The sequence below is a fragment of the Carassius carassius genome, chromosome 11 (genome assembly GCF_963082965.1).
Source record: "Carassius carassius chromosome 11, fCarCar2.1, whole genome shotgun sequence".
Lineage (NCBI taxonomy): Eukaryota > Metazoa > Chordata > Actinopteri > Cypriniformes > Cyprinidae > Carassius > Carassius carassius.
This window is the reverse complement of record NC_081765.1, coordinates 29,095,095-29,107,585: the sequence shown is the minus strand read 5'-3', so window position 1 is coordinate 29,107,585 and position 12,491 is coordinate 29,095,095. Positions and strand designations below refer to the sequence as shown.

General features: G+C 34.2%; 1 protein-coding gene across 2 annotated transcripts in view; it reads left to right on the top strand.

The window, feature by feature from the left end:
- LOC132153158 (dual specificity calcium/calmodulin-dependent 3',5'-cyclic nucleotide phosphodiesterase 1A-like) overlaps positions 1-11,051 on the top strand; it is a 72,407-nt gene extending 61,356 nt beyond the window's left edge. For both annotated transcript variants that reach the window (XM_059562464.1, XM_059562465.1), the window contains 7 exons: positions 3,062-3,187; positions 3,300-3,401; positions 4,966-5,086; positions 6,039-6,120; positions 8,342-8,456; positions 8,538-8,725; positions 10,206-11,051. In XM_059562464.1, the coding sequence (XP_059418447.1) occupies positions 3,062-3,187; positions 3,300-3,401; positions 4,966-5,086; positions 6,039-6,120; positions 8,342-8,456; positions 8,538-8,725; positions 10,206-10,474 (1,003 nt within the window). In that variant the 3' untranslated portion in view covers positions 10,475-11,051. The remainder of the gene's footprint in view (positions 1-3,061; positions 3,188-3,299; positions 3,402-4,965; positions 5,087-6,038; positions 6,121-8,341; positions 8,457-8,537; positions 8,726-10,205) is intronic.
- The last annotated feature ends 1,440 nt before the right edge of the window (positions 11,052-12,491 follow it).

The window sequence follows — 12,491 nt, the reverse complement described above, 5'->3', positions numbered from 1 at the left end:
GGGAGGTGTTACTTCAATTTATGACAACGTTTTCAGGATTTCTCAGAGGGCAGGTTTCAAGCATAACTCGTTTGAAGTAATGGTGCTTCATATAACATTATCCAGAGAAACAAATGTTAATGATAAATCCCCTTTTATGTTTGTACTAGCTACTGTATACAGGCCACCAGGGCACCATACAGACTTTATTAAAGAGTTTGGTGATTTTACATCCGAGTTAGTTCTAGCTGCAGATAAAGTTTTAATAGTTGGTGATTTTAATATCCATGTTGATAATGAAAAAGATGCATTGGGATCAGCATTTATAGACATTCTGAACTCTATTGGGGTTAGACAACACGTTTCAGGACCTACTCATTGTCGAAATCATACTCTAGATTTAATACTGTCACATGGAATTGATGTTGATAGTGTTGAAATCATGCAGCCAAGTGATGATATCTCAGATCATTATTTAGTTTCGTGCAAACTTCATATAGCCAAAATTGTAAATTCTACTTCTTGTTACAAGTATGGTAGAACCATCACTTCTACCACAAAAGACTGCTTTTTAAGTTATATTCCTGATTTATCCAAATTCCTTAGCATATCCAAAACCTCAGAACAACTTGATGATGTAACAGAAACTATGGACTCTCTCTTTCTAGCACTTTAAATACAGTTGCTCCTTTACACTTAAGGAAGGTTAAGGAAACCAGTCTGACACCATGGTATAATGAGCATACTCGCACCCTAAAGAGAGCAGCCCGAAAAATGGAGCGTAGCTGGAGGAAAACAAAACTAGAGGTATTCCGTATTGCTTGGCGGGAAAGTAACCTATCCTACAGAAAAGCATTAAAAACTGCTAGATCCGATTACTTTTCTTCTCTTTTAGAAGAAAACAAACATAACCCCAGGTATTTATTCAATACAGTGGCTAAATTAACGAAAAATAAAGCCTCAACAAGTGTTGACATTTCCCAACACCACAGCAGTAATGACTTTATGAACTACTTTACTTCTAAAATCAATACTATTAGAGATAAAATTGCAACCATTCAGCCGTCAGCTACAGTATCGCATCAGAAAGTGCACTATAGACCCCCTGAGGAACAGTTCCACTCATTCTCTACTATAGGAGAGGAAGAATTGTATAAACTTGTTAAATCATCTAAACCAACAACATGTATGTTAGACCCTATACCATCTAAGCTCCTTAAAGAGGTGCTTCCAGAAGTCATAGATCCTCTTCTGACTATTATTAATTCCTCATTGTCATTAGGATATGTCCCCAAACCCTTCAAACTGGCTGTTATTAAGCCTCTCATCAAAAAACCACAACTTGACCCCAAAGAACTAGTTAATTATAGACCAATCTCGAATCTCCCTTTTCTGTCCAAGATACTAGAAAAGGTGGTATCCTTACAATTATATTCCTTCTTAGAGAAAAATGGTATATGTGAGGATTTCCAGTCAGGATTTAGACCGTATCATAGTACTGAGACTGCTCTCCTTAGAGTTACAAATGATCTGCTCTTATCATCTGATCGTGGGTGTATCTCTCTATTAGTTTTATTGGATCTTAGTGCTGCGTTTGACACAATTGACCACAACATTCTTTTGCATAGACTTGAATACTTTGTTGGCATTAATAGAAGTGCATTAGCATGGTTTAAATCGTACTTATATGACCTCCATCAGTTCGTAGCAGTGAATGAAGATGTATCATATCGATCACAAGTGCAGTATGGAGCACCTCAAGGCTCAGTACTAGGGCCGCTACTCTTCACGCTTTATATGTTACCCTTGGGAGATATCATCAGGAAACATGGTGTTAGCTTTCACTGTTATGCTGATGATACTCAGCTCTCGGCCCGGTGAAACACACCAATTTGAAAAACTAATGGAATACATAGTCGATATAAAAAACTGGATGACGAGTAATTTCTTACTGCTAAATTCTGAAAAAAAAACAGAGGTGTTAATTATAGGACCTAAAAACTCTGCTTGTTATAACCTAGAACACTGTTTAAGACTTGATGGTTGCTCTGTCAATTCTTCGTCATCAGTTAGGAACCTAGGTGTGCTATTCAATCGCAATCTTTCCTTAGAAAGCCACGTTTCTAGCATTTGTAAAACTGCATTTTTCCATCTCAAAAATATATCTTAATTACGGCCTATGCTCTCAATGTCAAATGCAGAAATGTTAATCCATGCATTTATGACCTCAAGGTTAGACTATTGTAATGCTTTATTGGGTGGTTGTTCTGCACGCTTAGTAAACAAACTACAGCTAGTCCAAAATGGAGCAGCAAGAGTTCTTACTAGAACCAGGAAGTATGACCATATTAGCCCGGTCCTGTCAACACTGCACTGGCTCCCTATCAAACATCGTATAGATTTTAAAATATTGCTTATTACTTATAAAGCCCTGAATGGTTTAGCACCTCAGTATTTGAATGAGCTCCTTTTACATTATAATCCTCTACGTCCGCTACATTCTCAAAACTCAGGCAATTTGAAAATACCTAGAATATCAAAATCAACTGCGGGCGGCAGATCCTTTTCCTATTTGGCGCCTAAACTCTGGAATAACCTACCTAACATTGTTCGGGAGGAAGACACACTCTTGCAGTTTAAATCTAGATTAAAGACCCATCTCTTTAACCTGGTTTACACATAACATACTAATATGCTTTTAATATCCAAATCTGTTAAAGGATTTTTAGGCTGCATTAATTAGCTAAACCGGAACCGTGTATATAACCGTGTATATATGTACCGCTATATAAATAAAGGTGACTTGACTTGACTTGAAATTGACTTCATTCAGAAGACTTGAAAGGTACTTTGAGTCATATGATCTACTTTTATGTCGTCTTTATGGTACTTTTTGAAGATTGACAGACCCTGTTGACAATAAGCTTTCATAAAAAAAACATCTGTTGTGCTCCATGAAAGAAAGAAAATCATACTGACTTGGAATTGATGTAAAGGTGACTAAATGATGAAATTTTCATTTTTAGGGTGGACTAACCTTCAAGGTACATTTTTTGACTCCTCTTTCTTTGTTCCTGCACAGATCAGAAGTGGCCATCCTGTACAATGACCGCTCGGTTCTAGAAAACCACCACGTGAGTGCAGCCTACAGACTCATGCAAGAAGATGAGATGAACATCCTTGTCAACCTCTCGAAGGATGACTGGAGGTATGCTAGCTTTATCTCCTCGGACATGCCGTTCCTGAGGAATGGAGGATCTGTTGTGGGAAAGTGCATGTGCTGTGAGTTGTGATGAGCTGCAGTGTTGTGTTTTCCACAGGGAGCTGCGTACGTTGGTGATTGAGATGGTCATGAGCACAGATATGTCCTGCCATTTCCAGCAGATCAAGACGATGAGGAATGTACTGCAGCAGCCGGAGGGGTAAGTGACGCTCCTGTTGTTCTCTCTGAGCATGTGTAAAATTGAGGGTGTTAATGAATTAGTGTGATGGCGTGTCAACTTATGAAAATGTGTCATACTACTTGCGTAGTACCCATTAGGATTGGGTGGTATGACATATACTGAGTGATGAAATAAATGCATCAAGACTAGAGACTAGATTCATTCATTTGTTATGAATGTTTTTATTTTTATTTTTTTGTGTCCATTAAGCTCCATACAGAATCAGTCGATACAGGTCATTAACCAGGCTCATAAGTTTATTAATGAAACTAACTAGAACTACAGTGTCTGTTTTCCTAGTTTATAGGAAAAAGGCATTTCAGATCTATGAAAACATTTATTCTCTCCATTTTGCATTTCAAATGCATCTTTTTGATCCTAGAAATCCTTTGTTCTGTCAAAGAAATAATTTTTTAACAGGACTTTTTTAGAGTAATTAAAAAAATTTTAATTACCCAAACTGACTTAAGTATTAGTAACGTAAACCTTTTTAGAAAAGCTGCTGATTAAGCTAAAGTATTAAAAAATAAAATAAAATACGTAGTTTTCCTGCCAAAATATACAAATATACAGTTACTATAGTAAAACCATTTCAAATTGTAAATAGACACAGTGACAGACAGAGGCTGATGGTGCCATTTAGACTCAATCCTCTCATTTCCTTTGTTTGCGAATGTGTATGTGTGTGAGTGTGGGTGCGTAACAGTGGTGTGCACAGACTTCTGGAGGGGCAGGGGCGAAATGGCATTACGAGGGCACAATCGCGGCCCGAGGTCGAGGGAGGGGGTGGTGTTGGGGGTGATGGGTAGTGTGTATTTGTTTGTTCGGGTGGGCGATATGGCAAAAATGTCACCATTTTCTTTTTTTAGAAATATCATGATTTTATCACGATTCTTTGTCATGTTGGTTTTTCTATTTTGCAAGCTGTCAACATGGACAACATGTGAGTGAATAAACAATGACAGAAATTCCATTTTAGGGTGAACTATCCCTTTAATTACAGTCGGCAGCATGTTCAGTACTGTCCCTTTAAGACCTGCGTGCATCTAATTTACAGATATGCATCTGTTTCTTTCAGTTATTTTCTTTCATTTTAGAAATAACATTTTAGACATAACTGAGTCTATACATAAACCTTGTGAGTTTTGACAGTATTAACACAAAACATAACTTAGTTTTTATGTATATCGCAGTATATTCATTCGGTGGCGCCAGAACTGCAGCTGATAGAATGTGTGCTGCAGCACAATACAATGATATTTCTTCAAAAGCAGATCGTGCAGACATTTTTATCGTCCATGATCAAAAATCTTCATATCGCACACCCCTACCCTTGGCAGAAATCGTGGACCGAGAGCAGATCTTTAGCGTCGGACCTTAAAGTTGCCGGGGCTCGAGTCCCACCGCTCCTCCCTTGTGCACACCACTGCATAATTTATGGATTCATAATTTGTTTACACAGACTCCAGTGGGATTTACAGCTAGTGTTTGTGATGAAGTGTTTGTATGTGACTGATGAAGCTCTGATGAATGTGTTTATTAGAATAGACAAGGCTAAAGCGCTGTCCCTGATGCTGCACGCGGCTGATATCAGCCATCCCGCTAAGGGCTGGAAACTGCACTACCGCTGGACACAAGCCCTCATGGAGGAGTTCTTCAGACAGGTACGCACTTCATAATATTTATCTCTCAACACAAACAGAACTCCCAGAGACACAGACTTACTAGATACAAACATTATCTGGGGCAAATAAAAATTGTACCATTAAGATAATATTATAGTTTGTGATAAATAGTAGTTTTTGTTGTGTGTTTTGTCATTTTTATTAGTTATTGATTTAAATGTATCTATACAGTTTTTATACATTTTTATTTATATTTTAGTTTGAGTTAATTTGGTACATTAAATTAAACAAAATCAAAGTGAGAAATGTAGCTTTGGCAACTTGCTAAAGTATAATAAATTCTTCAACTTTCTTTTATTTTATGTCAAATAACAAAAATGTTTTTATTATTTTAGTTTTAGTTAACTATGATAACCCTATCTAAGAGTTTCTGCACATAATGACCAAAGAAAACAATGTGCACTGTATACTAGGTGATAGATACTGATAAATAATATTTTTTATCAAACATGTACACACACACACACATATATATATAAATACATTATACATATACATATATATATATATATACATATATATATATATATATAGCCTATATGCATGTATGTATAATTGTAGTTATTTGTTTTTTAATGCAAGTCTACATATGTTTAATAAAAAATATTTATCACAACAGAATAAAGATCTTAATTTATAGAGTAAGGGAAACTGGGATCAAATAACAAAAAAAAAAAGAAAAAAGAATGAATGCATTTTTAATAACCATGCAAAGTTGCAACTGAACGTATCCAGGATCTATTTGTATTCTGAGTTTGTTTTGGAAGTTGCACTCAGAATCCTGTTTGCTCAGAAATCACATGTACATAATTTCTCTGTCTGCTTTGCATCTCAAGCACAAAAGAGGGAAGAGGAAAGTTTTATTAGACTATTCACAAGGCTTTGAATCAGTGTGAGTAATTTTTTTCTGATTCTTTTATTGTCTCTGCAGGGTGACAAGGAGGCAGAACTAGGACTGCCGTTCTCTCCATTATGTGACCGGAAAGCTACCATGATTGCCCAGTCTCAGATAGGTACAGTAGAGCTGTACGTTTGTTTTTGTGAAAAGTGGGGAAATCCCATTGGCGTAATGGTTTTTATACTATACAAACTGTATATTCTGTGGCCCTACACCAACCCTACACCTAACCCTTACCCTCACAGGAAACTTTGTGCATTTTTGCTTTCTCAAAAAAACTCATTCTGTATGATTTATAAGCATTTCGAAAAATGGGGACATGGGTTATGTCCTCATAAGTCACCCTCTCCTTGTAATACCGGTGTCATACCCATGTCATTATACAGAGTTGTGTCCTGTTATGTCACAAAAACAAGAGCACTCACACACACACACACACACACACACACACACACACACACACACACACACACAAGCAATGATAGCCACTGAGGCAATGTTTGCAACAGCATAGTTTATGCATGGAATAGACAGACATTCTTGACTTTCCATTTTCAAGGCTGATAAATAAACATCTTATTTTGAGTCATTATTTAATTGGACTACCAAATGTTAGGTGTTAGTGTTAACACTAAAACACATGCTTAACACCTTCATGAACTAAGAATAAACAATACTTCTACAGCATTTATTAATCTTAGTTAACAATAGTTTCAGCATTTACTAATGCATTATTAAAATCAAAAGTTGTGCTTGTTAACATTAGGTAATGCACTGTGAATTACCATGAACTAACAATAAACAATATTTTCATTAACTAAGATTAGCAAAGATTAATATATACTGTAAAAAATGTATTATTCATTGTTTGTTCATGTTAGTTAATACATTAACTAACATTAACTAATGGAACCTTACTGTAAAGTGTTGCCAAAATGTTTAATTTAATTAATTACACGATGTTCTGATTAATTATTCAGATTAATCACAAATTAATCGCACATAAATTTTGGCTGAGAAATTACCCTATACAAAAAATCATTTAAAAGGTAATTATGGTTTTCGATGAGAAAATCATTGTATAGACATTTTTCCTTTAGTTTTAGTTCTCTAATACAACATAAACTTGATTAGCAAACATGGTATGGTACAGATAAATATACAAAAATAGAAGGAGATATGTCCGATACATGCGTTGTTAAAATGGAGAAAGAAACATTTTGATTCAAAATTGCATAAATTGTAATAAATGGGTATTATTCTTTAAATGAATTTTGAAATGTGAAATTATATTTTGAATTTGAACAGTAATAGTCAAAACGGACCCACTGATATAAACTTTTAAAATGGTTTTTCATCTTTTTTGTGTGTGTGTTTTCTTGTGTATGCTTTTATATATTTTGTTTAGATTTATTTATTGGGAAATATATTTAATTTAGTTTTTTCCATAATGACAACAGAAAACTATGGAACCCCGCACATGACATGCAAGAAAAAATTCATAAATTGTGCACACGATTTACTAATTCGTTCCCTCACTGTACTAAAACGTGCACGCGATTACTATTGCGTTCCCTCGATTTACTATTGCGTTCCCTCGAATTGCTAAATTATGCGCACGATTTAGCAAATCAAGCGAACAAATTAGTAAATCGTGCACACAATTTATAAATTGAGTGAACTAAATAGTAAATCGAGGGAACGCAATAGTAATCGCGTGCACGTTTTAGTACTTTGAAGGAACGAATTAGTAAATCGTGCACACGATTTAGCCTAATATTTTTTCCTGCATGTCATGTGCGGGGCTCCGTAGAAAACTACAACAACAACAAACAATTTTTATTAATCTATTTTATTTTATTTTATTACAAGATGATAACTGGTTGGCACTCAGGAACATCCATGTAGCATATCTTTTATTTGCATATTTATGCACAGTATATATTTTATAATACTATACAAATATTACATTATGAGAATAGTATCGGTGTATACTTTTAATATATTTTGTTTAGATTTATTTATTTCATTTATTTTATTTTGTTTGGAAAATATATAACATTTTGACATTTTAGAAAAACAATTATATAAAAAAGTAAGTTAAAAATGCTAAATAACTTTATAAATAACTGCTATCAAGATGCTACTGGGGCAATTACATGCTCTCTTATAATATTTAATGGAACTCATAAAAAAAATGTGCTTTGACTTAATGACACAATTACAACAAGGAATCTTGATTGGATCAAAATCTATTATTGCTAATGAGTTTCTAGCTAGGTAAATAAATGACACAGGTTTCTAAACAAATATATATATATATTTTTCCTCCAAAGGGTTCATTGATTTTATCGTCGAGCCCACATTCTCTGTTCTGGTCGACACCACAGAGAAGATCATTAGTCCTCTCATAGAGGAAGCTGTAAAATCTGGAGGTGTCCGCAGGTCAAGGTGAGGTCATGGTCATGTGTTCATCATGGTAAAGGTGAGTGACAGATTATAATGTGTGTGTAATCTGCTGTTGCGGTGCAGTTTGACGGGACAGGGCTCAGCCGCGGTGGTGGAGTCGGTACAGAGACACAGCGGTCGAGGTTCGAATGACGAGCAGGGAGGCACTACAGATTACTCACTGTGCGGCATCGACCTGAAACGAGTCCAACGCCTGCTCTCAGAGATCATCCAGAACAACAAGGAGCGCTGGAAAGAGCTGTCTGTTAAAGGTCTGCACACATCTTTTGTGTTTCTGTGTACACAAGTGAAAATTTTGGACGTAACACACATTCATTATTATTATTGTTATTTAGAATATTAGTAAAGTTATCAAAAAACTATAGAAAACACAGATGGAAGAATGGGAATTGTTGTGACTTGGCTAAACAACTGGTGTTTAAGGTGAGACACTGCAGGAAAAAAGACTGTTTTTTCAAGCACCGGTCAATTTTGAGATTTTGGGCTTTTTGGTTTTTCATAAAGTGCTTTTTCAAACTAGTGGAAGGAAAACATCCAAAAGACACTGTTAAGTGTTTCGTTTATAGCACTTTATCTGTTTGTGTCAATAGATTTCAATTACAATACATATTTTTAAAGGCCGTTTTCTCAAAATGAGTTTTTTCTTCAACACTGAGCCATAAATCTCCACTTCAGTAGCATTTACACACACCAAACTTGACATTTTTATTCCTGTCTATATTCTGAAGGTTTTTACAGAGGGATTTGTTCATATATATTTTCCTTGATTATATACAACATTTTATTCCCCCCAAAATTGTGAAAATATATTGTTTTCTGGCTGTTCAAAGTATTTTCTGAATTATGGAGTGACAAAACAAGATAACCAGAATTCCCTCTGTAAAAACATTTGACTCTAATATGTCAAAAAAATTAAACAAAAAATTTGAAACTGACTTCATCTAGTGTTCAGATTTTTGTACTAGACATTTATGCAAATTAGCACATATTTCATTAAATAATGCCTCATTTGCATATTTAAACATAACATTTTTGAAAACTTGTAATACAAAAAAATGTTTGCAATAATCAATGTAATCAATCAACTGGGTAAGTAAGGTGATAACTATTAGTTAATTTTTTTGCCCTATTCACCTGCAGTGTCTTGCCTTAAGAAGCAAAAGTATTACAAACATGTAGTACAAATGACAGATTATCAAAATAATATATTATTTATTTCACAGTGGGTTTTAAAACACAAAATAAATTTGACTTTGTACCCCACTTTGTAATTTTTTTATAATAATAATATATGAAATAATAATATATGTTGTGTAATAATAATAATAATAATTTATATATATATATATATATATATATATATATATATATATATATATATATATATATATATATATATATATATATATATATATATATATATATATATATAATATATATATAATTTAAAAAATATATATGAGGTTAACTATTTATTTTTTTTCCATTTAAACTCTTTATTATCTTATGTGCCATAGTTTTATTTATTTATGTATTTCATTGAGTCACTGTAACCAGAAAAAATAGTCAATAATCCATAATAAAATTAATTAATTCTTGAATTTAACTTCTACTAAATACTTTTCCAGACACTTGATCCCTTAGCCTGTTGAAATATAACTGTGTTTAATGAGATGTAGTACCTGGTAGAATATAATCCTATAGCTGATCTCACTTCCTGTCTCCTCCCAGAGTTGGCCAATAAACAGCATGAGAGAATGGCAGACCTAGAAGAGGAGCCCATGACAAACACACAAGTCACACTGTCCCACAGCAGTCCAGCCAGAAGGAGTCAGGACTCAGAGTCAAAGTCCTTGAACGAACTGAACAATACAGACTCCACTCACTCTTCCCAGGACTCTCTCGACCAGAGTTCCCAGTCCCCTACAGAGGGACCGGGTGACGGGTCACCAGAGGAACACAGCTCAGAAACTTTACCTTGGAACGGCAAAAGCGCCTGATGTCACACAGATGGTGTCAAACCTGAATGTTTTTAATCAGAAACAGGTATTGTATTATAATGCCATTATACTCTCGGGCTCAGAGGGCTAATCGTGCAGACAGACGCACAGAATGTCCACGGAGCGCCTCATAGAGACGGTAGTGTGCAGTGTTGTAATGGCGACTGTGTTATTGCTGGAGACGGACCTCTATCATCCCCTTGAGGAGGATTTAGTGAGTCCCTGAAACACAACGCTACCTATTTGCTTCCTGGGCTTCATTCCCGTTGGCTCAATTGTTTCTTTGTAAATAGTTTTTCTTTTCTCTCTCTTTTTTTTGTGTTTTTTTTTTTTTTGTAGACTTCCATTATTTATTAAAGATTACACAGCTACACTTAGCACCAAAATTAGTTTCAGTATTTTATTTTCGCTATACAGTTATGCTCACCAACTCTTTGTGGCACATCGGGTCACATTAGGACTGGACTATTTGACCTCATTCTTCTGACTTGCATATTAATGTTATTCCCTCTAATTTCCAGAACAATCCATACAGAGCTTTTTTATTATTATTTTTTTTTATAGCATGATACGTATACTATGCAGCTGTAAACAGCTGCCTATTAAATCAAGCCATTTTTTTTTTTTTTACAGTAGATGTACAGTATATGTCATCAAGGGGGCATTATTTCATTTTAACAAACCACATTCTCTAAATGAACAAAACTCTGTCCCTTTAAATCCATACAGTATTATAGCTCATAGCAGTGTCTAAATAAATGTTATATACACTGGCTGTGTTTAGAATGGAATACTAGCTTAATACTCGCCAAATACTGTGCAGTATGTACTGTTTAAAATAGCGAAACAGAATATATTATGTAACGATAAACATTTAAATTTAAAGGAAAATGCTATGTTTTGTGTTAAAAAGTTTTAGTCCAGTGTTAGAAATTGTTAATATTGCATTCATTTGTCATGATACACTGGAAATGAAGGGGCCAAATCAAGCAATTTGGCAAATGGAGTAGATATATACTGTGTCCTGTATACATACTGTGCTCTGTACTAAAGAACCAGTAATAGTATGCTTTTCTGAACACAGCCATTGTGCATTACAATGTTCTTCAGAATCTCAGATCAATCATGAGGTACTAAACATATGCTACCAAATCACTGTATCATGTTTTATAATGTTTATGTAAAAATACTTATCAATTGTTTTTTTTTTTTGTGCATTATATATGACATTAACTGCCAAAATCTAAAATTTTGTCATTTGTATCTCTTTTAAGGTCTATAGTGGCTGTCTTCATCTTCACACATTTTAAAAGTACATTCAAGCTCAGGGTCTGTTTCATTGTAGGAAGTAAGTTTATTAAGGTGAGACACTGCAGGCAAAAACACTGTTTTTTCAAGCATCTGTCAATTTTGAGATTTTGGGCTTTTTGGTTTTTCATAAAATGCTTTTTCAAACTAGTGGAAGGAAAACATCCAAAAGACACTGTTAAGTGTTTCTTTTATAGCACTTTATCTGTTTGTGTCAATAGATTTCAATTACAATACATATTTTTAAAGGCCGTTTTCTCGAAATGAGTTTTTTCTTCAACACTGAGCCATAAATCTCCACTTCAGTAGCACTTACACACACCAAACTTGACATTTTTATTCCTGTCTATATTCTGAAGGTTTTTACAGAGGGATTTGTTCATATATATTTTCCTTGATTTTATACAACATTTTATTCCCCCCAAAATTGTGAAAATATATTGTTTTCTGGCTGTTCAAAGTATTTTCTGAATTATGGAGTGACAAAACAAGATAACCAGAATTCCCTCTGTAAAAACATTTGACTCTAATATGTCAAAAAAATTAAACAAAAAATTTGAAACTGACTTCATCTAGTGTTCAGATTTTTGTACTAGACATTTATGCCAATTAGCACATATTTCATTAAATAATGCCTCATTTGCATATTTAAACATAACATTTTTGAAAACTTGTAATACAAAAAATGTTTGCAATAATCAATGTAATC